General features: G+C 56.6%; 1 protein-coding gene across 1 annotated transcript in view; it reads left to right on the forward strand.

The window, feature by feature from the left end:
- Positions 1 to 24805, forward strand: part of CACNA1E (calcium voltage-gated channel subunit alpha1 E) — a 144931-nt gene that overhangs the window by 58542 nt on the left and 61584 nt on the right. The window contains exons 6-8 of the mRNA XM_074599028.1: positions 8390 to 8493; positions 9308 to 9460; positions 9756 to 9937. Of these exons, the coding sequence (XP_074455129.1) occupies positions 8390 to 8493; positions 9308 to 9460; positions 9756 to 9937 (439 nt within the window). The remainder of the gene's footprint in view (positions 1 to 8389; positions 8494 to 9307; positions 9461 to 9755; positions 9938 to 24805) is intronic.

The following is a 24805-nucleotide window of genomic DNA, read 5'->3' on the forward strand; positions in this document are numbered from 1 at the left end:
CTCGGGAGGATTAATGGTCATTGGGATCTCGTCATGACTTAGCAAGAGGCGGTGGCTCTGGTGGAGGGGATGTTGTGAGTGTCAGAGGCGTAGGGTAACACTCGCCGTGGGATGTGCTGACCGCTTTGGGATGCTGATGCATCCCATGAGGATGGACCAGAGAGGATATCCATGGGAACAGAACCCACCCCAGGATCCATCCCTGATGGCCCTAGAGGGACCAGGCATCCCACTTGCTGGCCCTTGTCCCTCCAAGGTTGACACAGGGTATTACTCTTCCTGTCTGGACTTATTTTTTGCCATGTGTCCGATGGGAGAGGTGGCATCATGGCGTTGGGGTTTCCGTGAGCCGTGGGATTTCCTGGGCACGCTTTCCCCGGCGTAAATTAGCCTAACGAGGGGCTGCTACCGTGAGCGGTCTCCTGGGACCCTGTGCAGGAATGGATGGCACTGACTTGGCTTCAACTGGTGTTTGCTTCTTATGTCAATAAATCCCGATTTTATTTTTTTTTTTTTTCATCTCGGTGGAAATCAACTCCCACGTAAAACTCCCTGATGCTAAAGCTTCCACCGGGGAACTAATAGTCACATTTGTAAACCTGCTCTGTTTATAACCTGTGGTTTCCAAATCATCGTTGCTGCCTGAAAAAACCAGCCTGTTCTCCCCCAGCTAAAAATATTTTTCGCGGAAAACGTGCATAAAATACCTTCATTCGTTCCGAGGCAGAGCCGGGGAGGGGAACGTCTGTGTTTCCCCTGGGGCTTGGGGATGCTCGCCTTGCCCATGCATGAACAAGAGCCGGCTGGGCACCGAAGCTGGACTCGTGGCCCGCTCGATGCTGCAAGTCCTGGACCAAAAAGGGGAAAGAAATGCTCAGAAATGGTCAGGAGGGGCAGTGGGACCTTGGTGACCTCTTAATTGGTGGTCCCAAGAGGGAGAGGTTGAAGGACCTTGAAGGGCCTGAAGGACCAGCGACTGGAGCATCAGCTCTGTGCTCCCCGGGGTGCTGTTAGCGCAATGAAAAGAGAACGAGGACCCTACACCAGCCCACCTCGTCCTTGTATTTGAAGGAGCTCATGGAAAAAGAAGGGTTAAGCTCCCTCTGAAAATATCCAGGTGGGTGTGCGCTTCACACACTCCAAAGCCTGAGCATCATAGCACCGCGCTGGCTTTTTTTTATAGCAGTTGCAATGGTAATACAATAACACGTTATGTTGAGAGGTGAAGGGGTGGGGAAACACTTCTAACGACGGGGGGAGGGGGAAAAAAAAAGAAAATCGAAATGGAAATCAAAAGGCCCTTGTGAAGTTGTGCTGCTCAGGAGCCGGGGAAGCAGCCGCTGTAAAACCGGGGTAAATACACTGGGGTCACTAAAAGGAAGAGCTGGCGTCAGGGTTTTTCGGAGGTTTTAATAACAGCCGCTACACCTGGATGCCTTCTGTGAAGCCCTTGGGCTCTGTGGTTTATCATTAAGGGATTTTGTGGGGTGGAGCATGGCCAAGGGAAGGCAGGAATGAAGGATCGCCGGAGGTGACTGCCGTGCCTTTAGCAAAACCCGGAGCCAACCGGTGGGACACCGGCCCGTGCCGACGGAGGACAGCCTTGGCACTCCAAACCCAGACGGCTGGCCTGAAAACCCAAGTCCTCTCCCTGCAAAGGCCAGCGGCAGCCGCGAGCCTGTCCCTCTGACCCGTCGGTGGAATCCTGCGCACGCTCCTGCCCTGATTTTTCGGCTGTGGCTGGGGTGAAGCAGGAGAGCGCGGTTCCCGGGAGGCTGCTTTCCTCTTTGCTGCGGGGTCGCAACAGGAGCGTGGGGACGAGGAAGGGCAGGTTGTTGCCCATTGAGGTGCTGCCTGCCTTCGGGGATGACTGTCCTGGAATGTGCCCAGTGCCCTTTTTGCAATTCCCTTGGGATCCCCCATGGCAGACATGAGGATGCTTTGCCCTCTGGTGTTTAGCGCACCTCACACAACCCAAGTTCTGTGTGTCTTAGGTGGTCTTTTTGGTCTCAGAGGGCCGGAGATGGAAGAGGGGGGGGACGACCTTGAATGGGTCTGTGCAGGAATATTCATATGCTCCACCTCCTTGCGGTTTTGGGGTTGCCGGCGGCCAGCAGCGTGCCTGGCACCTGATGCATGTGCAAGAGCACACATGTGTGTGTGTGCACACCCGGGCTGGGAAAAGGCTCTCGCCCCGGCTCTGACACCTGCGTTTTCCCAACCGAGGGAGTATAGTGCACCTCCAGGCAAGGAAGTTTTGGGGGAGTGGATACAAGGGTTAAATCGGAGCACGAGTGCAGCATCCCAACAGGGTTATTCTTCTGGAGCCTGTACCGTTGCAAGGAGTGTTGTCCTATAGGGCAAACCAGTAAAGAGACAGCCCCGAGTCCAAAAGCGGAGCAATGCTTTGATCACACCAGACAAGACTTTTTTTTTTTTTCCTCTTCCTTTCTTTTCATGAACGGTGCCGGTCTCCAACCTGATGTCTGCCCCATCTCCCACCCCCTTCCCAGCCCTTTCCTTCCAGGACAATTAGTAAAGTGTTTGGTCTTTCGTTTGGATGAATAATTAATTCCCCAGCTTTGTGAATGATTCATGTGCCATATGCCACGGCGGCGGGACGTGCCTGCCATCGGCACCTTGTACAAAGGGCAGCACCGTTTCACTGGCCCGGCGAGGGGAGGGGATGGGATGGGTGAGAGAAAAGGCTTTGCGCTGCTGGGGAGACAGGTGGTGGCGAGGACACTGGGTGACCCCTGAGAAGGCAGACCCAGGACTCTGGCTTTGGGGGAGACAGCCATCCCGCCTTCCCTGGGCGCAAGGATCCGGCCCTGGGCCTGCTCACACGCTTCACCTTGTCGGTTCCTCTTCCCGGGCAGCTGGTTTTCCCGCAGCCGCCACGCTGCGGAGTGAGTCAGTCCCTCCCACGCGGCTGCCGGGCCCGGGGAGGAGGTGGGCATCGGCATCGCCTCCCCTCCCCAGGCACCCCTCTGCCCCTTGCGGTCCCCGGGGGCTCCCTGCGGAGCTCCCAGGGTTGGGGAGAAGCCCTCGTCCTCCTGGGGGTAAAGCCTTGGGCCAAGCTGCAAAGCCCCCACCTGCCATTTCTTTGCGCTGCCGCGGACTTGGCTCCGGGAGGGGGGGTTGCGCGGTAAAAGCCTGGCTTGAGGGAAGGGGAAAGGGATTATTTTCCACCACATCCTCATGTGGGGAGGTGGTATCACCCAGGCTTGGGTAAATATCCCTTGGGGCCTCGGACCTCTCCTTTTGGCACGAGTTCAAGCAGGTCTTGCGGTGGTACAGGGTCGCCTGTGCTGTATTTCTCTTTGCGGGGCCGGCTCTCCAGCCTCCTGGCAGCAACTTTAGGTTTCCACCAGGTCCCGTTTCCCAAACGGTTTCACCAGCATCTTCTCGCCCTGCTAAATCCTGCATCTGCCGAGAGGCGCCGGAGGCGGGAGGGAGGCGCAGGGTTTGTCCAGCTCACAGGGTGCGGAGCAGGAGGGGATGCTCCCTCATGCACCAAATCCTGGGGGCTTCTCCAGGAAGAGGGGGCCTTGGGAGATCATTTTGTGTCCTCCCCCCACCCCGTGTCGAAGGCTGGTGATGGCAGATTTTCTGCTCACCCTCCTCACACCTTGCAGTGAGTCATTGGTGCCCAGTTCAGGGCTCTCAAAGCCGCCTGGAAAGACGGGACCAGCAGCTTTGCAGCAGTGCAAATCCGCTTGTGTCACGGCCCCAAAACCTAGAAAGAGAAAGTGAAGAGGATGGAGGCTTTAAGGTTGCTCTGAACTGTGCCAAGGGCAGGACTCGGACCTGGTCCCTTGGCATGGCCAAGGCAGGACCACTGCACTCTGCTGTGGGGCATCCTCGGGGTGGGCAACCCCATCCCTCTGGCCCTGCCTGGAGCGGGGTTTGGACCCAAGAGCCTAGAGTCCATCCCGCTACTCATGATGCTGTCTGCAGAGAGAGGAGGGGTTGATTCCCCAGCAGAAAAGGGCAAGAACGGGGTAAATTCATCAGGTAACTTACTTTCCGTGAGCCGTTTGACCAGTGTATTAATTATGAAGTAGTCTCCCTCGTAGAGTCAGGTGGCAGTGCAAGCCTTCAGGGGCCTTTCCACTTAATTATAAATATTAATTTGCGCATCAGCCAGCCAGCCAGCACCCTCCCTGCCCCAGATTTTGAGCTGAGATTAGTCTGTCTCAGCCGATCGCTCCCTCCACCCAGCAAACTCTGGAGCTGCCCTTTGCTAGGACGGCTTGTCTGCATGCGCCTCTGCAGCGGTTCCCGACGGAAACGGTCGAGGGATGCTCAGTTTGGGGTGGGGGGGGGTGGGGGATGAATTGGGGGTGACCGTTCGGGTGTTCAGCGTTTGCTTGGGGTCCTCGGGGGCGAAGCCCTTTGCAGCGTGCCCCGCGCTGTGTGCGCCGTCCCCAAGGGCTGAGGCTTTTCAGGGTTGTTGGTGACGCCTCCCAACGGGATGATGGGGACGGGAGCGGGTGCGATGTGCGGCCCCTGGCACGGGCAGCGGAGGCACGCTGGGTGCCGTAGCGTGTGACGGTGCCTGAATTTGGCGCTGGCTCTGTGGTAGTAAAAAGGGCTTTTGCACGGGCAGGGTCATCGAGCGTCGCTCACGCTGTATTCTGCGAAGTCCCAAACAGCAGTCATTTTTAAATGGGATTATTCTCCTCTTTTTTTTTTTTTTTTTTTTTTTTTTAACTTTTGGCCCCCTTCCTCATCTGGAAAAGAAATCCATAGGTGCAGGTTTTCAGCTGGAGGCGAGGGCGTGCGCTTTGCTCAGCTGCCGGGAGGGAGCTGGAGCATCGCTCCGCCAACAACAGCCACCAGCCCCACAGCCTGCAGGTGCGGCGCAGCCCAGCGGGAGCTTGCCCTTCGCTCCGCGGCGTGTAAAGAAAGAAAATAAAATAATCATCCTGGTTGCAAACACCAAAGCATTGGAGGTCGTCGTGTCGTCCCCGTCCCGTCCCCCCCCCCCACCCCCGAAAACATGTTTTTGTCTGCCGGTGGGTGATTGCTCACTATTCAATTATACTTTGGGGATTAGCATATATTTCCCATCCTGCCTCCTCTCTCATTTGCATTCTTCCAATAGCTCCTCTCTGCTCTTCTCTCCACCTGAAGTCTCTTCCCCCTTTCCTGTGAAGAAGTAAAACTAACCCCTTTGCCTGGGTGACCTATAAAAACGCCTTCACTTCTTTCCCCCCCCCTTCTTCTTTTTTTCTCCAGTACATATGATGAAAAGCATGAGCTCATTGGGATTTTTATAGCCCAATCTGGCAGCTTTTTCAAATAACTTGGATGGTGAGATGTAATTTTAGTTTGGGTCCTTGCCTAAAAATAAAGAATAATTATTAGCACATCAGACGTGGATATTGTAAGTGTTCGAAAAGGGTTTAAATTGTTCTACAGATACCGGAGCTGCCGCCCTGTGTCAGCACAATGGTCTGTCACAGCCCCAATCCCACCTCTGCGCCGTGCATCCTGAAGGGTTTAAGAATCCCTAACCCTAATGTGTGCCAATAAATAAATCAGAAATGGGTCGTGCCGGGTGATACGGGTGGCTCTCTGCTTTTTTTTTTTTTTTTTTTTAAAAAAAAAAAGGGCATGCTTAAAGGGTTAATAAGCAATTAACAGGTGAGATGCTGAAGTCCGAAGCAGGAGGGTGTGTTTTGAGCGTTGAATTTATTAGTAGCAGTAACGTGGTGGTGGCGTCTGTGCGTACTAGCGAAGGCTGGCTGTCAGGGAGAGGTGACGTCTGTGATTTAGAGCCACTGAAGGGCTTGGGAAAGGCAGACGGAAGCCATCCTTGCATGCCTGGAAGCTTGTTTGGCTTTTTCCAGCCACTTCAGTTGGTCTAAAGGTGGTCCAGGGCTGTTCAGACCCTGCTCAGAGACGCTGGGATGCCTCGGTGCTCTGGGATGGGTGGGTTTCCCAGGAGCAGCTCCAGCAGCCTGTGGATTCGCCTTTGTCTGGGAGCCGCGGCTGTGCCCACGAAAGGACGTGCAGGCACCTATTTTGTAGCTCTGGGTCATCTTTTTGTTGTCGATCAGGAGACGTGTCTCCAGTGAGACCCCCTTGCCCTGGTGATCTTGTCCAAACCTCCTTCCAAGGGAGCTCGTGATGTCCCTTGTCCCCCAGCCGAGGACAAGGAGCATGTCACCTTGCCACAGAGGAGTCCCATTCTTAGCAGCTAATTTAGAGCGCTGGGAAGTAGTGCCCTGAAATCGCCTGAACCTTGCCTGAAGGCTCGGCGCGACGGCTCCCGAGCCCTTCAAACAAATCTGGGTTAGCGGAGGACTTTGCAGCCAGGGCGGCTCTGCGCCCCTCCGCCGGAACGGGCAGCCGGTGACGGTCCTGCCCCGGGGAGGAGATGTGTGGTGGGGCTGGGAGTGGTGACGGCTCCACCTCCGTCGCTCGACCTGGTTGTATGGGACTGTGGCTCATGCTGCTTTGTGGTGGTGGGAGAGAGCTGTCAATTCTGCTCTGCTGCCGGAATCCTTCCAGCTGGGCTTGCATCTGCGAACCCTTGGCACAAGGGCTGGAGCCCGCATCCAGCCCAGGAGCATCCCTGGTCTCCTGGAGATGCTCAGCCCTGGCCGGAGTCAGCGGAGGGGCTGCATGTGCCTTTCCCCTGTCCCTTTGGGAGGCTGGTTGGACACCAGGTATCGGGACGTGAGGAGCGAAAGCTGAAGGAGGGTCTCGGGGTCTCCAAAGCAGCATTGGGTGCAGCATGTCCTCTGCTTTGGAGCGCTGGATTTGCTCTCACTGGCAGGTGGCATGAAAGAGATGAAAGTGCCCATGCTCTTCTCTCTCCCACGTGCTGCTGAGTGGCCGTGCTTTGTCATACTTACTGATTTTGGTCTTACAACCAATTTAACACCGCAGCTCTCCCCAGCCTCTGGGTGCTCCTGACTTAATTAAATCCCTTTTCTGCTCTCCCGTCAGCCCTGTGGGTAGCGGGGGTTGGACACGGGCTGGGGCACGGGGACCATGCCAAAGGGGGATGGGGGAAAGGGAAAGTGCCACCAAAGGTAAAAGATCCACCTATATATCAGGGATGAGCATCCTGACACGAGGGGAGTTGTGGGTGATGCTGGGGTGTCACATCCCATCTGCTGCCGGGGCCAGGCTTTGCAGCTGACCGCTTGCGCTGGGGCAGGGAGGAAGAGGAGGCTCGGAAAAGGAGTTGAAACAACCTGGTTTGCTGATGTGAGAGCATTTCTGCTGCCGGGGTATCCTAGGAAACCCAGCCGCCTTTCTGGAGGGGCAGGTTGGTACCTGCCGTACCTCGGGGAGAGGGGGAGAGAAAGAGTGCTAATTGCTCAGCGCGCCAGAGAGCTGCTCTGGCCTGTAATTAGATGAATTAGTGGAACAATGACCCAATTTCCCTCGGTTTTTGGATTGCTGCAAACAACCCTGGGGTTGCTGCCTCCCTCTGTCCTGCTCTCCTCCCCATCCCCTCCTCTCCCATCCCCTGCTCCTCTGCTGCAGTTCCCCCGCCTCCTCCTCCTCACCCAGCACCTGGGGACCGAGCCGGGATGGGAGAGGAGGCCATGAGCTCCGGCACCGCCGTCTGTGCTCCCGCAGCTCTGCCGGCATCCCCGAGCTGCAGCATCCCCGTCCTCCCGAGTATTTCCGCTACTGGACTTGGTGTGCGCCAGCTCCCTTCTGCCCCAGTTTGTTTTCCAGAGATGGGCTTGAAAAAAATCTTTGTGTTTTAAAAGAAAATCTCCGGAGTCCTTCCCGTGCCTGCCGGTTGCCTTCCAAGGTCATCAAACTTTCATTACTGTAGATTTTTGAATGCACGCAAGGTTCTCGGCTCCTTCGTGGCAATCCCAGAGGTAGGACTCTAAGGAAGCTCCATGTGTGGAAAAAGCCAGAGCAGCTGATGGCTGGAGGTGCTGCCAGAGAAGCATGGGTGACCATCAGGGGAATGACCCCCATTGCTGGGGCACCATCTCTGGTCCATGTGCCACCTGCCTGGAAGGGAGGTTAAATCCACTCAGCCACGATGAGCACGGTGTTGGCGGTGTTGAGACCCCAGAGTGCGATTGCACGGCGTGGGTGATGGCCAGCACTGTGGCATGGGGCTGTCCCCAGCCATCCTGGTGTGTGTATGGGGCATTGACGTGGGGCTGCCAGGGCTGGGTGGCCCCTGGGTGGCTTTGTCTGACCATAGTGGCCCATGAGCTTTGGTGCCAGCATGGAACGGGGCTCACTGGCATGCGGGCTGTGGGACGCATTGAATCTCTGTACCTGCCATGGTCTTCCACGTGGTTTCCCCCAGCCTGGCATGAGAACATGGCTCTTGGCACTGGGGTGGCCGAGGGCTTTGCTTTTGTAACTCTGCTCTCTCCCTCTCTGCCCGCAGCATCCTTGCCACCGCTGGGACACACTTCAACACCCACGTGGACCTGCGGACTCTGCGGGCCGTGCGTGTGCTCAGACCTCTGAAGCTTGTCTCAGGCATTCCCAGTAAGTTGGATGCTCCTGGTCCTCCTCCCAGTGTGTCCCTATCAGTCCCTGGTGTCCTTCATAGTGAGAGGAGTCCGGGTGCTGCTTTGGAGGTGTAGGGTGTAATCAGGGAAGAGGGAGACAAACCTCCTCATGGAGGGGGGATTTTACATGCCGTCTTCCCAGCCAGCCCTTGGATAGCCCGCAGGGGAGGTGCCTCTAGGATGGCAGCGTTTGGTGTCCCCGGGTGGCATTTCCTCCCGCCCAGCCTGCACTGTGCTGGTACAAGCCTGAGCTCGGCGGCTCGCGGGGCCCACCAGCGGCTCTGCTTCCCTGGCCAGAAGGCGGTGGGTGGATCCTTTCAGGACTGAGGTTTATTCAGGGGAGTTTTCTTTTTTTTTTTTTCATCTGCCGGCACGGGGATAAATAAAGAAACTAGGCTGCTGCTGGCACCGGTCCTCCCATCCCTCCTGTCCTGAGCACTGGCTGGGTGGTGCGCTGGATCCGTGCCGAGGGGACAGAGCTGTACAGGCCATGTCCCACCAAGTCCAGGTGGCACAAGGACAGAGAGGACACCAGAGGGAGGACCAGATCCAAAAACCATCCCTCCTGGAGCCTTGCTCTGCAGCCTGGCCCTCCCTGCTCCCACTGGGATAGTGCTTTCCTCTGAGCTGCCCAAAGGGATGCTCTAGACTGTGCTGGCCTCCTACATCTGTCTGATGACTGTCCGTCCTCTCTGTTCACTGTCCTCCGCTTGCCAGAGGTGGGATGGACGTGCTCCAGGCAGGGGGTTTGCGTCACCGTACTGAGCTGCGCTCTTTCTTTCCCCTCCCAGGTCTGCAGATTGTGCTGAAATCCATCATGAAGGCCATGGTGCCTCTCCTCCAGATTGGCTTGCTGCTCTTTTTTGCTATTCTCATGTTTGCCATCATCGGCCTGGAGTTCTACAGCGGGAAGCTGCACCGCGCCTGCTACACAAACAATTCAGGTGGGGAGAAGGGCTCTGCACCCCCTTTGCATCCCAGGGGTGGAAAACAGCTAGGACGAGCGCACGTTGCTATTGTGGGAAGATCCTGCGTTTTGCTTTGTGCACACCAGGCATCACCTGGTTGCAGTCAGGATATCCCGGTTTCTTACGGGAGCAGTTTGTGCGCAGCCAGGGCTGGTCCCAGCGGGGTCCCCTGCTCTGCCCCAAGCCCATCTGCGTTCGGGCTCTTTGCCTCGCCAGTGCCTTGCCCCTCTCTTACCTTTGCCTCCTTTGGCTCTCTGCTGTGCACTCGCAGGTGAACTAGAGGAGCTGGACCCCCCCCATCCATGCGGGGTGCAGGGTTGCCCCCCAGGCTACGAATGCCGGGAGTGGATCGGTCCCAACGACGGGATCACGCAGTTTGACAACATCCTCTTTGCTGTGTTGACCGTCTTCCAGTGCATCACCATGGAAGGGTGGACCACAGTCCTGTACAACGTGAGTAGCACTGCTCCGGGGTCCCTTTGGGCAGCTGGGCATGGGCATGGGGAGCCGGAGACGGTATTTTTATGTACTGGAAACCAACGAGATCCTGAGTTTCCTTTGTGACGGGGTCGGTCGATCCCTTTTGGGCAGGAGCTGGGGGATAAAGAGGCGCGTGTTACATGTGTCTGGGCAAAGGGAGCACTAAGGGCTTGGTCCCCATCCCTGGGCTGGCTGTGCATCCCACTGCAGAGAGCAAAACCTTGTGGGCACGGGCTGCAGTCAGCCTCCTGCTCGAGGGCTGTCGCTCGGGGGGGCATCCTTCCTTCCTTCCCTCCTCCTTCTCCTCCTGCGCTCCCCAAGGCAGCTCTGTAAGAGTGGACGTGGTTTCTGGGCACTCTGCATCCGCTCTCCCTGCGGACCAGGCGGCAGATGTGCCTGCATCCCTGTGGTGGCCTTGAGAAGCCCTGGAGCTGGACTTGGACCCCCCTCCCTGGGGCAAGGGCAGGATTTCGGTGTCCGACAGGGAGCTGAGATCTTTGATATTGATGCTGCAAATGTTTGTTGGTGCTGATGAAGGAGGGGATGGGGTTCCTGTGGTTTGCAGCAGCTTGAATTTGCCAACGCCCGAGCCCTTGAGGTGCCCAGGGAGCAACTTGGGGGCAAAGCTGGAAGCACGAAAAAAGCTACAGGCGATCACAAAGCGCGATATCTTCGTGGGCAATTGGCGGTATTACGTACGTTTTAGTTTATGGGCTAGAAGCGACCGTGCCAGTTCCGTTCCCAGCCTAATTTCAGCATCAATTTTGGCGTCATTGCACCGGGAATGTTTTTATACCCTGGTTCCCATAGTGCCTGGAGAGTTGCAGAGTGGCATCGCCCTGCGGGAGGCAAATTGGATGGCTTGCGATGGGGAAACGTGCTTTGAGAGTTCCTTTGCTGTGAGCAGAAAGGCTGGGTTTTAACCCCAGGCGAAGACACCAGTGCTGCCAGCGTCGGGGTCCCCCTCCCGCTCGGTCCCTCCCAGGGTCCTTCTGGTGGGCAAATGGACCATGAAACCCAGACTGGGGTAGAAAGGGGAGAGTTCACGGCAAGGGCTTGACCGTGCCGTGAGGATTTGGTTTTCCTCATCCTAAAGGAGATGGCAGCGTCAAGATCTTTTGCTGCTTCAGTGGGGGAATTCGGCAGGATTGAATCACCTGGGAGTTCAGACCAAGAAAAAAAAAAAAAAAAAAAAAAGAACATTTCTTGGCTGCTTCTGGTGTATCGATGGGATTAGAGACTTAAGGACGACGCTTATTGCCTGGGCATAATTGAGCATAGCGGGAAAGGTGATTTCTTTTCCTGCCTGGCGGTGCGGTTCCCCTGCCTGTAACATGGCTGGGCAGGTCCTGCCCGCTCACGCCGCCGTGCTGCAGCCCACGCCTGGCACCACAGCGACATGCCCTGCACCTTCTCTCTCGTATTAACGATTGTCTCTTTGCAAAAGCCAGGGGCTGCTTCCATCGGTGCTCCCCATGTCCCCTCCTCTCCGTCCTTCGGCGTCTGCAGCCATTAGCGGCAGCGCTCCCCGGGCGGGAGCTGCGGTGCGCGAGGAGCCGGGGAGGTGCATGGACGGGCAATTTACGGTCTGATGGACCTTGAGGGTTTGTACCGGCAGTTCCCCGAGAAATTCTGGTCTCCTGCCGTTTAGGGTGTCCTCGCTGGGAAGGCTGGAGCTGATCCATTTGATATGAGGGATACGCTGATCTGTATCTTACTGGGGGGCAAGGGTAGGAGATGCTGTTGGGAGCGCCGATAACCATGCTGTGCAGGACAGACCCTGCGGCATCTCCTGTTTACCACTCTAGCTGCTAAATCAAGGGTTCTTTGGGTCACCTGAGGAGCCACAGCCCCAGTATCCGAGTGCTCTTCCCAGCATCGGTCGCAATGCCGGGCAGATGCGCTCTGTCACGGTGTCCCCAATGGCCGGGACCATAAGGTACCTCCCTTTCCTGCTCCTCTGCAAGGAACCGGCTATTACTTACCTATAATGGAAAGGATTAGGGACCTTCTTTGGCTTTTAATTGAATGAGGATTGGGGCCTTGGTATGGTAAAATGCTGCTGATTCACTCTGGGAGGCGGCGAGGGATGGACACTGTTCCCAGCACTGCCGGGCTGCACCTCCCGCCCTCCCCAGGGACACGGGCTGCCTCACAGGGTACCTCTAGCTCGCAAAGGATATGGGTGCTCAGTCCTTTTGCTGCCCGGAGGCAGCAAAATGGGCTTCTGCCCCCCCCCTTTTTTTTTATTATTTTTATTTATTTTAAATAGAAAAATGAGGCGTACATACGGGGAGCGTGGTCCCCAGGGGGTGCTGGAGGAGGGCTGGGCAGGGGTAGAAAGCCACTGGGATGCTCTGCCATCACCTTCATCGTTCGGAGAAGCAAAGCAGAGCAGGATCCCGCTGCTAACCAGCGTGGACGTTGCCCAGCCCATGCCTCGGGTTTGGGTAGGTCGGTGGGGGACTGTCCGCTTTCCCACCGGAGTACAGCGGTGGGAGGCTGCGTCCTTGCAGGTTAACGCCGCAGCCTTGCAGAGGAGGTGGGGATGGCAAGAAAACCACTTGAGCTATCTCTCCAGAAAATGGCTCGACTACCCAATTCCCCTGCGTAAACCGTATCGTGATTTTTAAGATCCGTTTTTCCCCAATTTTGCCGGGTCCGGAAGCGGGGCTCCTGGAATTCATGGCTAGCTTCACAAAAAGCTAATTGGCCTGGTGGTGCTTTCCACCTGCGTCGTTTCACGGATGTGTGCTTGCCTTTCTCCTTGTTTTTATCAGCCTTGCCTGCGTGCAATGCTGTCTTTCTTGCTAGAAAACACACTATAGGCTAAAAAAAAAAAGAGAAAAAGCCTTAAACTGTGGGGTGTTACAGCTTTTCCAGCTCCTGTCCCTGGAAGCCTGAAGGACTTTAATTTCTTTTAGAGGGGGATTTTTGCTTTGTGGGTCCTCTGGTTGTCTCTGCCATCCAAAACAGGGGCTAAGGAATAATTTGCTTTTTTATACTGGAGCGGGTGCCCCTTCCCTGGGATGGCTTGAGACCAAACCTGGTTTCTGTAGGGACCAGAGGGAAAAATGATGCTGGCAAAGAGGCTCGCTGGCCTAATTCTCTGCCGGTGTGCCATCATGGGTCAGGGGCCGGGTTGCGATTTTGTCATTAAACAGCGATGCTGGGTCCTGGGCGGAGGGGTGGGGATGAAGGCAGGGCCATGCCATGGGGTGCTGAGCACCGGGGCTGCCCGCGCAGTGCTGCTCAGTGGCGCTGGTGGCTTCGGATAGAATTGTTTAGGTTGGAAAAGACCTTTAAAGCTCATCGAGTCCAACCAGATGCTCAGCCCGGATCCCCAGGTCCTAGGGAGCAAACAAGAGAGGAGTTTGAGATCGTGATTTCCTTTGAAACGCCGACTCGAGAGGCTGTATTTATTTCACCAAGACTGTTTATTTGTTTTCCCATTTGGAAGCGCTCCGCCGCTGTGCTTGCAGGTAGTGAGGAGGAGCCTGGCTTGCCAGGAGCTGCCACTCTCCTCTTCTTCCCCCACGCTGCCGGGAGCTGAGATGGGAAGAAAAACACACTCGTGGCAAACACGTGCCGGGGCCGTGGGCTGGGCTGGTGGGCTCTGCGGGGAAGAGGGGTCAGCCCTGCCTGTCCCGGCTGGATCCCTCACCTGGAAGACGGCTCTGTGCTCTCCCGAGCTGCCGGAGCAGGCAACACAAGCCAAGCGGCACAGGAACCGCAGCCGCCGGTCGGGAATTAGATAGTCCAGGACAAATGAAAACACAAGAGCTTGGAGAAAAGGTGCTGTTTGGAGCTGTGGGAGCGATGGGATGGTGGATGGGTGCAGGCAGGGGAGCCAGGGCTGCTTGCACCTCCTGCCGGTGTTGCTCATGGGGGGACTGAGGCTGCCACGAGGTGCAAGTGGTGGTAGTTGCAGGCGGTTGCTGAGGGTGCACGTGGTTGCAGGGGACCAGAGGAACAAGCCGGGGTACGGGGCACCCCCTGGGAGAGGCTCCAAGCGCTTTGCAAATGCAGCACGGCCGGTGCAGAGAGCCAGAGCCTGCTGTGCAGGGAAAGCCTTGTTTCCCTGCATGGCTCTGGATGTCAGGTTGAACTCGTGATCCTAATATTGTGGTCCTAGTGAAGTCCCGAACGTCGGAGCAACCGGCAGAGAGGCAGGAGTGTCTGCACAGCTGTGATCACCAAGCTGCATGTAAAGAGCCAGCTTGGCTTTGCACAGGGCTGTGGCTATTAGCAACCACGGCTACAAACGTTTGCTTCCTAAGCACAGGCATTAAAGCAGTGCTGGAAGAGCATCCGTACTGCTAATTAAGAACGCATGGCGAGTCCTAACGGGACCTAGTGTGCCACAGTTGCCTGCTATAAACCCAAAAGCCATCTTGTGGCACAAGGGATTAGGACTGCAGGGAAGCAGGAGGGCAAAAAGTTACAGGGAGCCTTAGGAGATGCCAGGGCTGCGTGCTGGGAGCCTTCTGGGTGCTTTTGCAGCAGGAGGAGAGCTTTTTTTTTTTGGGGAGGGGTGGGAAGAGAATCAAGTCCTCAGTGGCTTCCAAAACACCGACGGAAAGGCAGTGGTTGTGGGCAGATCTGTGTGCGCCGTAGCCGTGGGGGGGAGATGGGGTGTGCGGGTCTCGCAGCCCCTGTGCGGAGCCAAGCGTCCGCCTGCCAACCGCCCGCCGGTTGCGAACGAACTCCTTAGGTGCGAAGCATGAGCCCTGCGTGCAGAGAGCAGTGGCGGAGAGACTTTAACACCCGCAGGAACGGCTGTGAAACGCTGAGCTGCTGCCGCAAGGAAGGGGGTTTGCAGCAAGTGTGACTCAGCCGCCACGTGCTTCCCGCAAGCCCGAGGGGCCGCAGCCAGGAGGATATGCGGGGAGGACGGCTGGGGACCGGGGCTGCCCCGGCCTTTGGGGGTCTCCTCTAAAGATGGGGTGAAAAAGGGACCGAGGTGACCCTCAACACGCATGAGAGGAATCTCGCCAGGCTCAGGTGTCAGCATTTGGGGCTGCTGAGTGCGGCGCTGGGTTTTCCAAAGTTGCCTCAGGCCGGTTTTGACCATGAAGCACCCGACCTGAGGTCTTCTGCTGGAGCCTGGTTTTCAAATATGGTTGAAACGTCCATCCTTTTTTTTTGGAAACGGAGTCTGATTTGGGGTTTCCTGGGGAAGGGAGGTGTGTTAAATCACTGGCTGTGCTGGAGCACATGGATTGGAGATGGGTGGAAGGTCCTGCTCTCAGCCAGCTCCCCAGCAGCTCTATTCGAGTGGCCTTGGAGGGGCTCAGGGGAGGAACGTGCTGCAAAGCAGTTATTTTTCTATGTGTGTGTGTGTATACAAAATTGCTCATTGTTTGCTGGTATAAATTCCTGGGGTGTCACTGTCGTCCCTTGGGATGCTCATTGCTCAGCCGCTCTCCCCAAAGCACCCATGCCTGAGCGGGACCTGAGCATCGTTCAGGTCTGGGTGTGTTTCTCCTCTTGCCTTTTGGCCAGCGAGGGCAATGCCTGGCTCTGTGTGGGGCAGCCAGGGGCCAGCGAAATTAATGACTAGGCCAGAGAGGAGTTTGCTCCTGTTGGGTTTTGCTTGGACCAGGAGCTGCGCTGGGAAACCTCCTTGAGCCCTGGTGCTTCCAGGAGCTGCTGAAGCTCCTTTGGACATCAGCGCCTGTCCCCTGGGGTCCCTGCTCCCAAGGTGAGAGCTGCAGCGGTGCTGGCCACATCCCAAGGGTCGCAGGGACTCTGCAAGTGAGGGCCAGTGGTGAAAAGACACCCCCCCCAAAACAGCACCTGCCATGACACCACAGTGATGGGCAGAGCACTGGAGGAGCTCAGTACAGCAGTGGTCCCACGGTCGCAGGCTGAGCCTGCCCTGCTCCTCCTTGGTGGGGCACTGTGGAGGATGAAGCTGGGAGCATGATGGGTGACGGTGTCTCCCAGCAAAAAGCTGGCTAGGGCTGGTGTCCAGGGAGAGGAGGAGGAGGAGGAGGGAGAGAGGCTGGAGAGCAGAAGGGGATGGGAGGGATGGCAAAAGGGAAAAACCATTTGGCTTTTTAGCCCTCTGTGCCCTGGGACCATGCCGGGCTCTCGAGCTGGAATGCTTGCAAAGGGGAAAAAAGGAGTTCCTTCTTGTGTGTGTTTTAAATTTAAATGCAACACCAAAAAAATATCCTGTCGGGGAGGTATGAAAATTTAATCAACACCCAGTGCTCTTAGCAGCTCGGTAGCAAGCGCGGATCTTAATGCTTCTGCAGCTATTCCTGGCGGCTCCCGGCCATGCGGGCGAAGCCAGGTGTGCTGTGGGGGGGACAGGGACTGCCAAAAAGTCCCCGGCCACTGGTGGCACCGCAGGGCAGAGCCCCTTCCTGCTTCTTCCTCTGAAACGTGAAACACGGAGTGATTTTAAGTGTGTTTAAAGTGAGCGAGGACTTCAGAGAGGAGACTTCAAGTTCCACCTGGAAGGTTTAAAACCTTCCTAACTTTTAGCGAAAGCTGGTTTTTTTCCCCAAATGGCTCCTTTTGGTGGCCGAGCCAGCAGCTCGCGTGCTGGGTGATGGAGCCTGATCCCGACAGGCACGTTGTGCACCAGCCAGCCTGCTTTACCCTTTTCTCCCTTTGGAAGTAAACAGTTCTTTCTCCACGCTCAGCAAAGCCAGACCCTCGCCAGCTTGGCAAATGTTCCTGCCTTTTTTTTTTCCTTCCCCTCTCTCCCTTTTCCCTCTGTTGTATATATATATGTGTGTGTGTGTGTGCGCGCGCTGAAATGACACAGCAAGAAACAAACTGTGTCTGCTGGATCCCCAGCTTTGCCGGCATGTTCTATCAAAAGCTCCCTGCCCACTCCCTCCTCCCTGCCCGCGCGGGAAAGTCTTGTTCCTAGACCGTCTGCCGGCAGGAGTGGAGGAGCCGAGGGGCTGGCGGAGGCACCGATGCTCCAGCACCAATGCTCCGGCACCCATGCTCCATGCTGCCGAACAACTCCGGGCTCGAGGAGGGGAGATGGCAAGGGATCTCGGTGCTGCCTCGTCCCTCGTTGCTCATCTTTCTTAAGCCCAGGACCTGTCATTTCCTTATTTGACGCTGGAAATTGCGCCCATGAGGCTCTGCAAAGCTGTTTCCGCGCCTCTGTGGTGGTGCATATGCTGCTGTGCTGTGTGGGGGTATTGGGGGTGAATTGGTGTCCCCGAGCAAGGTCGCGCATGGCTCTGTTGTCCCAGAGCATCACAGCCAGAGCTGGGCACGTTCCTGCATCTAGGAAACAAATCACGGAGCCCGCGCTGCTTGCGGCGTGCTCGAAACAAAGCAGGGATCCAGCCTGGCAATCGCCAAGCCCCATTGGCAAAAAAAACAACAAAACACCCCAAAAGCTGATCCCATGAAAAACCGTGCCCCACCGCAGCACGCAGGCCCCGGGTCCAGCCGGAGAGGCAGAGGCGCTGGCACGTGTCCGAGCTCCATGCTGAGGATGTGCACTGGGAATGCCGGCGCTGCCTTAGCCAAGCGCTGGGTCTAAGGAAGGCTGGGGAGCTTTGCAAATACTCCGTCGGGAGAAGTTCACGCTGTGGGCACCAGTTCACGCACCAGTTAAGGGGTTGCCCTCAGGTGGGGCTGGGGGAAGACGCAGGAGGGGTCCGGACAGGGGGAAGGTGGGAGCTCAGGAGCAGAGGTGGGGGCAACTGAGGGGTCGCAGCGAGGGATGGCTGGGGGGAGAGGAGGAGGAGGGGAAGGTGCGTGGGGACAGGGTCTGCTGGGGCACTTGGGTGCCATTTCTCAGTAGGTTGGAGGAGAACGGAACAAAAATTGATCTCCATGCCCATTCGATATATTTTGAAAACACTTGATTTTTAGTAGCGCTTCTAGCAATGCTTTTTTTTTTCTTTTTTTTTTTTTTTTGCATTCCACTTCGAAAACAGAAAAATGAAATATTATCAGCTTTTTTTCCCTGTCTCCCCATTCCTTTCCCTTCCTTGCACAGACACGAGCGTGTCGGTGTGCTGAAGGGCTTTGCTGAGCTCCGTGCAGCACTCTGCAGGGACCCCTGCCTGCCTCCGGAGCATCCCAGGGGACTGGGAAAGGCAGCGCTGCAGGCAGGACATCGGGCAGGAGATGCCCACCCTGCCCGGAGACCCCCACCGCGGGGCCGTGGCAAGGATACGTCCCGCCTCGGGCCAGCCCGGGCCCTGCAAAGGAAATGTACCAATTTCCTCATTAACCTGATTTGGGAAAGCAAAGCATTTTCATTCAGATCTTGTCCAGCGCCGGGGTCACTGATGGATACCAGGCAGGGCTGGCGGGGAGTGAAGCATGGCCCTGCATGCAGGAGATCAAATTACCGCTATTAAAGGGAAGAAAGAGATCTGTTACTGTGCTGGGGAGAGCAGCAGCGGGTGTCAAGGTCTTGAGGGAACCGGTTAGGCCAGGGAATCTGCTATAAGGTATTTTTAAAAATTTTTTTATTTCCCCCCCCCGCCTTTTTGCTGCGGTATGGAGATTTTGAGGCCGTTCCTGCTGGCCGGCGTGTGTTTCTCAGCTGGATGCAGCTGTGGTTTGCAGGGAGAATCAGGTTGGGGAGCACAGAGGCGATGCTGGGGGAATGGCGTCAGCCCTGGTGGCAGCGTGGTGTGCATCATCACCAGGCAAAGCCCGTCGGGAGCGGCCAAGCCGAGGATTTGGCATACGAATCATGGGAGCCGTGGGTGTGTTCTCACCCGCTGTCCCTGCAGGTCTGCTCTGCCCCTGTGCCGGGCAGGAGGTGCTGGGGAAGGCAGGCAAAAGCCTCCTGAGATCCTGGCTTTCTCCACCATCCCCATGTCCCCTCGCTGGGATTGCAGCTGCGGGGGACAGGCGGATCTCTCCTGCCTGGCTGCGGCGCTGGGACAGTTTGGTCACCCTGTTCCCTGCCCATTAAAGCCTGCCTGCAATGCAGGCAAAGCCACAGGTCCCTGTGGAAGCGCTCCATTGGGTGGGAGATCCTTGGCAGAGGACCTCAACGAGAGCAGGATGGGGCCACCCGTGCTGCTGGAGGTCCCGTGGATTTTTCTCCCCCCCCAGCCCTGTAGCACAGCGCTGCCGTATCCCCCAAGCACGTCACGGCCAGTTGGTTGCAGTAATGAATGTGTATTATCCCAATCTAATTACGTGCCGTTTTGGTCTGGGTTCAAACAGAAACCACAGAGGCTCTCTCCTAATGCAGATGGATTTTGACAGGGGGCTCGGCTGCCTATGGGGCATCAGCGCGGGCGGTTGATGTTGGCCAAGATGGCCGTGGAGGGTTTCAGGACGCGTCTCCTGCTGGGAAAGGGGCGTAAATCTCCCCTCCTCTCCAGGGAAAGCCTAAAGCGGGAGCCCAGCCCTGTGACTAGACACCGGAGAGTCAACGAAGGCACATCACCATGTGAATGAAGTCTGGTGGCTCCCCATGTCCTGCTGCTCCCCAAATGAGTGGGTTGCCCGCAGCCGCAGTCCCCAGTTCCCCTCCCCGAGCTGGTGGGCCATGAGTGGCCGTTAAAAGAGCCTCACACAGGCAGAACTCGCTTTCTGTTTATTTTTAGGTAGGAGAGACTGAATTTGTGGGCTTCTTTTGTGGGTTCCCCCCCCGTCACCTCCCTTCCCCTATAGCAAAGAAATCCTAAAGTTTCCCATGTGAGCGCAGCCTGAGGGAGGGTACGTGTGGGCTGCGAGCTTGTGCTTTGCATTCGACTTGGGTATATATTTAGATTTCTTTAGATTTCTGGCCCCCCGAGTGAGACCTGCTTTTGCAGCTCCCCGCGCCTTTTCCCGCCCTTTGAGGGGAAAAAAAAAAAAAAAAAAAAAAAAAAAAGGGTGGGGGGTGGGGGGAAGAGGCACAAAACAATGCAAGAGCTGCTGAAAGAATAACGCCATGCTGGGGGTTGAGAAGCAGGAGCCGGCGGGGGCTCCTTTGCTGGGTGGGGACCCGCCATGCTGGCTCCGTTCCCCCATGAGGGTCCTGCTCCCACTCCTTGGTGGTGTCATTTATAGGCTTTGCTGGCGGCGGGATGGGTTGTGTCTGAGATGTGAGTGTGGTGGTTCAGCTCCGGCTGGGGGTCTCCACCGACCCCTTGGCGTGAGAAACGCCCTTAGGCACATAGTCCCTTGGGGAAGCTGTGGCTCCTGAGTCTGCGCTGACAAGCTCACTTTGGTTGTGGTTGTGTGTCGAGTATGCCTGGAGACAGCAACAAACACTGAAACCTTATGAAATTCAACAAGGGCAAGTGCAGGGTGCTGCACCTGGGGAGGAATAACCCCATGCACCAGGACAGGTTGGGGGTGACCTGCTGGAGAGCAGCTCTGTGGAAAGAGACCTGGGAGTCCTGGTGGACAACAGGATGACCATGAGCCAGCAATGTGCCCTTGTGGCCAAGAAGGCCAAGGGCATCCTGGGGGGCATCAAGAAGAGCGTGGCCAGCAGGTGGAGGGAAGTCATCCTCCCCCTCTGCTCTGCCCTGGTGAGGCCGCACCTGGAGTGCTGTGTCCAGTTCTGGGCTCCCCGGTTCAAGAGGGACAGGGAACTGCTGGAGAGGGGACAGCAAAGGGCTACCAAGATGATGAGGGGACTGGAACACCTCTCTTATGAAGAAAGGCTGAGGGATTTGGGTCTCTTCAGTCTGGAAAACAGACGGCTGAGGGGGAATCTTATCCATGCTTATAAATACTGAAAGGGTGGGTGTCAGGAGGATGGGGCCAGGCTCTTCTCAGTGGTGCCTGGGGACAGGACAAGAGGTAATGGTCACAAACTTGAGCATAGGAAGTTCCATCTCAACATGAGGAGGAACTTCTTTCCTTTGAGGGTGGCAGAGCCCTAGCACAGGCTGCCCAGAGAGGTGGTGGAGTCTCTGTCTCTGGAGACATTCCAAACCCACCTGGATGCGATCCTGTGCCACCTGCTCTGGGTGACCCTGCTCTGGTGACCCTTCCAACCCCGGCCATTCTGTGATTCTGTGATTTCTCAGTCTGGTGGCCGTGGGAGAGCTCGGGTGGTTTAGGCTGGTGGGGATGCGTATCGAAAAGGTGGTTGTCTTAAAGGGAAGGGAAGAAGCAGCAAAGGTCAGCCATCAGGCAGCTCTTCCGTTACCCAAAGGGCTTGGCTGAGCGATGGGACCTGGTCTTCAGGGACAGGAGACAGGAATTTCTTCATTAAAGGTGTTACAGCGTTCATGTAACTTGGTGATTGAACTTCCTATGTCTACCCTGATCTCCGTACCTGAGGGCCTCCTGGTACCTTCAGCAAAGGGGAAAAAATGGTGGGAAGGCACAGCAGACCAAGGCAATAAACACTGCCTAAGGAGGAATATTAAGAACAAACGATGCCCCAAAGGGATGGGAAAAGGGGCTGCTCAGTCAAGACAACTGCACCTTAGTGCCAAAGTTAGAAAGTGCTATGGGAGCTGCCAAAAGTCACGCTGACATGGACCTCGTGAAGGACGCTGAAAGGGGCAGCGAGTGGTTCCTCACCTCTGCGGATGGAAGCAAGGCACGGTGGAGCGACGGCTAGGGAGTTTTGGGTACGGATGGATATTTCACCCCACCTTCTGGTCAACGCCAAGACAGAGGCAACACAAAGGGCTGGATAGCAGGAATTGAGGACACAGGCGTGAGCGCTGCCGATGTGCAAGCTAAACGCCAAGACCATCGGATCCATCAGCCCGGCGTTTAGGATGGCTTCCCCCCTACCCGTGCTTGGAGGGAGCTGGCACATGAAATGGCAGGTCTGGTAACAAGTATTTTTAACAACTCCATCGAGTTGGGGGAGGCACCATCTGACTGGAGAATAGCGAATGCGATGCCTATATTTAAAAGCGGGGGGAGGAGGGGAAAAAAAGTAAGGCAGGCAGGAATAGGACTGTAAGCCTGACCTCAATCGCATGCCATTTCGGAACAGGTTTGGAAGGCAAAAAATGAAAACGAATCATGGGTTTGCCAAAGGTAGGTCACTCCAGGCTAACCTGGCATCGGAGACCTGGAAGCGTGTAGAGCTGCTCTTTGTAGTAAAGCTTTTGCTATGGGAAAATGTTAACGAAGCGGAAAAGAGGGGAAGGAGAAAAGGAGCTCTGCAAGGCTGGCAGGGAAGTGAGCAGCATCGGGATGGTGCTGGGTGGTGGTGAGGGGACGTAGTGGCTGGCTGCGACCGGCGAGGCTCCTCGGGGATGAGTCATCGACTTTCCTGCTTCCAGTTTACGGCATCGGCGGCTTCCCAGAGGTGGGGGGACAGAGGCTGCCACCCCGGGCTGGTGGAGTTTGAAGGCTGGAGGAAGAGATGTGGGATGCGGTGAGAAATGGAAAGCCATGTGCTTGTTGAGTAACAGCAAAGATATCTCCTAGGAGCCCAGGTCTTGCTGATTGGGAATTAGCGGTGTGGAGGAGGAGGAGAGGGGATGAGCGAGTGAGCGCAGGGTGACCGCGGTGCCCTCGTGGAGTCAGGGAGGTTTGCAGGCAGGATGGCAAAGCCTCGGTAGCATCACGCAGGGATGGAGCGGGACCCATCAGAATCTCTCACTCGGGTCTCCTGTGTCCAGGGAAGATAAACTGAGCCTGGACCAGAGAAGGGAAGGAGCTACTAGATAAAATAGGGAGGGAGAGCCAGTCATACAAGAGAGAACCAGAGGGACCTTGCTTTGGCTAGGAAAGCAGAGCCCGGGGATGGTCATGATAGCTATCTATAAATACATCAGGATGGGAAACAGTATTTCAGCCAAAAAAGCTGGTAAAAGAACAGAGGCATATATAAAATGACCACAAATAAATTTAGGTTGAAAATTAGAGCAGCCATTAGAGAACCCGCTTGAGGAGCCTTCCGCTAGGAATAGCGTAATTAAGGTGAAGCTGACAAAACTCTAGGGGAGATTTCATGATACGAGGGGGTCTGGACTCAGCAACTCTGCGAGACCCTGGCAGCCTGCGTCTTTCTCTCAGGCAAAGGCAGCCAGGTGTGGCGGTTCCTTTGGTTTCCTCGGCAGATGTGCTTCAGCTTTGGGGAGTGGAGAGTTGGGAATGCATCCACTCATTTGTGTAGGGACGTACGTGCAGGCGTGCATGCTGTTCTGCCTGCTGATGCCCCCCCGCAATGGATGCTTTGTGGTCATGCTCTCTGCCACGGGCTAGAGAAGCAGTGGAAGATGCAGAGCCTGTGAAATGCCAAGCCCCTTGTGTTTCCCAGACAAGCCCCCTTGTCCCCCCCTGAGCTGGGCCCCTCTGGAGTAGCTCTTCCAGCTCCTTGGGGAATAGAAGGGCGAACTTTGGCAGTCGGGGTGGCCAAGTAGATCATTGGCTGGAGGCACTGCAGCCTGGCTGGGCGTCACCCGCTCCCGGGTTTGGTACAGAGCATCGGGATGCACCGTGGAAAAGTTTATCTTGGGGCTGGAGGGTCCTGGCAAAGCCAGCATCAGCCAGGGGACCCGCGTGGCTGCTCAGGGCAGGACCGTTCCCTGGCCCTGCTGGCATTGTCCTGGGTGGCTGGGACCATTCCTGAGCATGGTGTGGTCATTGGTGTGTCCTTGGGTATGTGGGGTCAGTGGCCACAGCTCCACATCCCCACCCCTGCCCCTGCAGTGCTGGACACGTAACCCCCCACCTCGCCCCAAAACCCTTAAAATCTCCCCAATCCCCTTTACCTCCACCCCCGTGGGAGCTGGGTACACAAATGCACGTAGAGGTGTCCTGGCAGGGCCCTGCCGAGCTCCTGCCTCAGCTTTCCCAGCTGTGGGTTTCTGGTGCCACCAGCTCTGGCCATGGCCACAAACTGCAGCAGGAAGAGGTGCTCTGGGTGCTGCTGCTGGTATCACCGGCTGATGACCCCAGGGAAACTGCCCTCTGCTCCATCATCTCATCCCCGTCTCCCACTCCATCTCCTGCCGCGCATCATTGGAGGGGAGAAGGCCAAAGGAGGGGTGGCGATGGCCAGCCATGGGGGAAGATGTCTCCTTCACCTGTAGGAAAGGAGCTCATCTGTTTTGCGTGCCCTGTGCCAAGGACCTTGGGGAAAGCCCATGATTTTTGGGCAGGAGCCAGTTTCGAAGGCGAGCGATCCCTGGCACGGGTGGCAGGTACCCAGTGGCATCTTTGGCAGGGAGCTGAAGCCCAGTCATGTTCAGGCCGAGGAGTTGCATGATGCCTTGAAAACTGATGCCATGGCAAATGGTGCTGTTGGAGCAGAACCACGGTGGCCTGCGTGTCTCTGGAGGGCGGTCATGAGCGTTGCTTATACAGGATTCCCATGCATCGTTCCCACCTCCCTGCTCTCGCTTCTCCCGCGGCCCCGAGGAATGGGGCTGGTGGTGGACTGGGGCTCTTGAAAGGTGCAGGACCTTGAGAATACATGTGTGGTCTCCTCGGGGCCAAAGGAGGAGGGTGTTGAGACTTTCCAGGTTTTCCCAACCTCAAAGGCGTTATTGCTGCTGGGTGCCAGGCTCTCCTCGGCGCTTGGGTCTCTGCCCACAGCATCGCCCTCCCTGGTGCTGTGGTGGATGCCTGCAGCGGGATGTGCCGGCATTGCCCTTCCTGCCTTGGGCTCGGCGTCAGGGTGGTGGGGATGCCCAGCCGAGGTTCCCGCTGACATCTCGGTCACCAGAGGAAGACTCCAGCGCGGTGGCTTTCTCTTCCCTCGTCGGAGAGGAGCTTCTCCCCTTGCAGAGCCTCATTTCGTCTCCTGCACCGGCTGACCGGGAGATGTGGTGCCAATGACTCAGACGAAGATGAGGGCTTAATTAGCACAGGGAGAAGGGGGGGAAGAGAGAGAAAAGAGCCTTTCATTGCAACAAGATTGATACCACCTCCCCCAGACAGTCACGTTCTGCCGCATCACCCTCCAGCCCGGCG

The sequence above is a fragment of the Larus michahellis genome, chromosome 8 (genome assembly GCF_964199755.1).
Source record: "Larus michahellis chromosome 8, bLarMic1.1, whole genome shotgun sequence".
In the NCBI taxonomy this organism is placed as follows: domain Eukaryota; kingdom Metazoa; phylum Chordata; class Aves; order Charadriiformes; family Laridae; genus Larus; species Larus michahellis.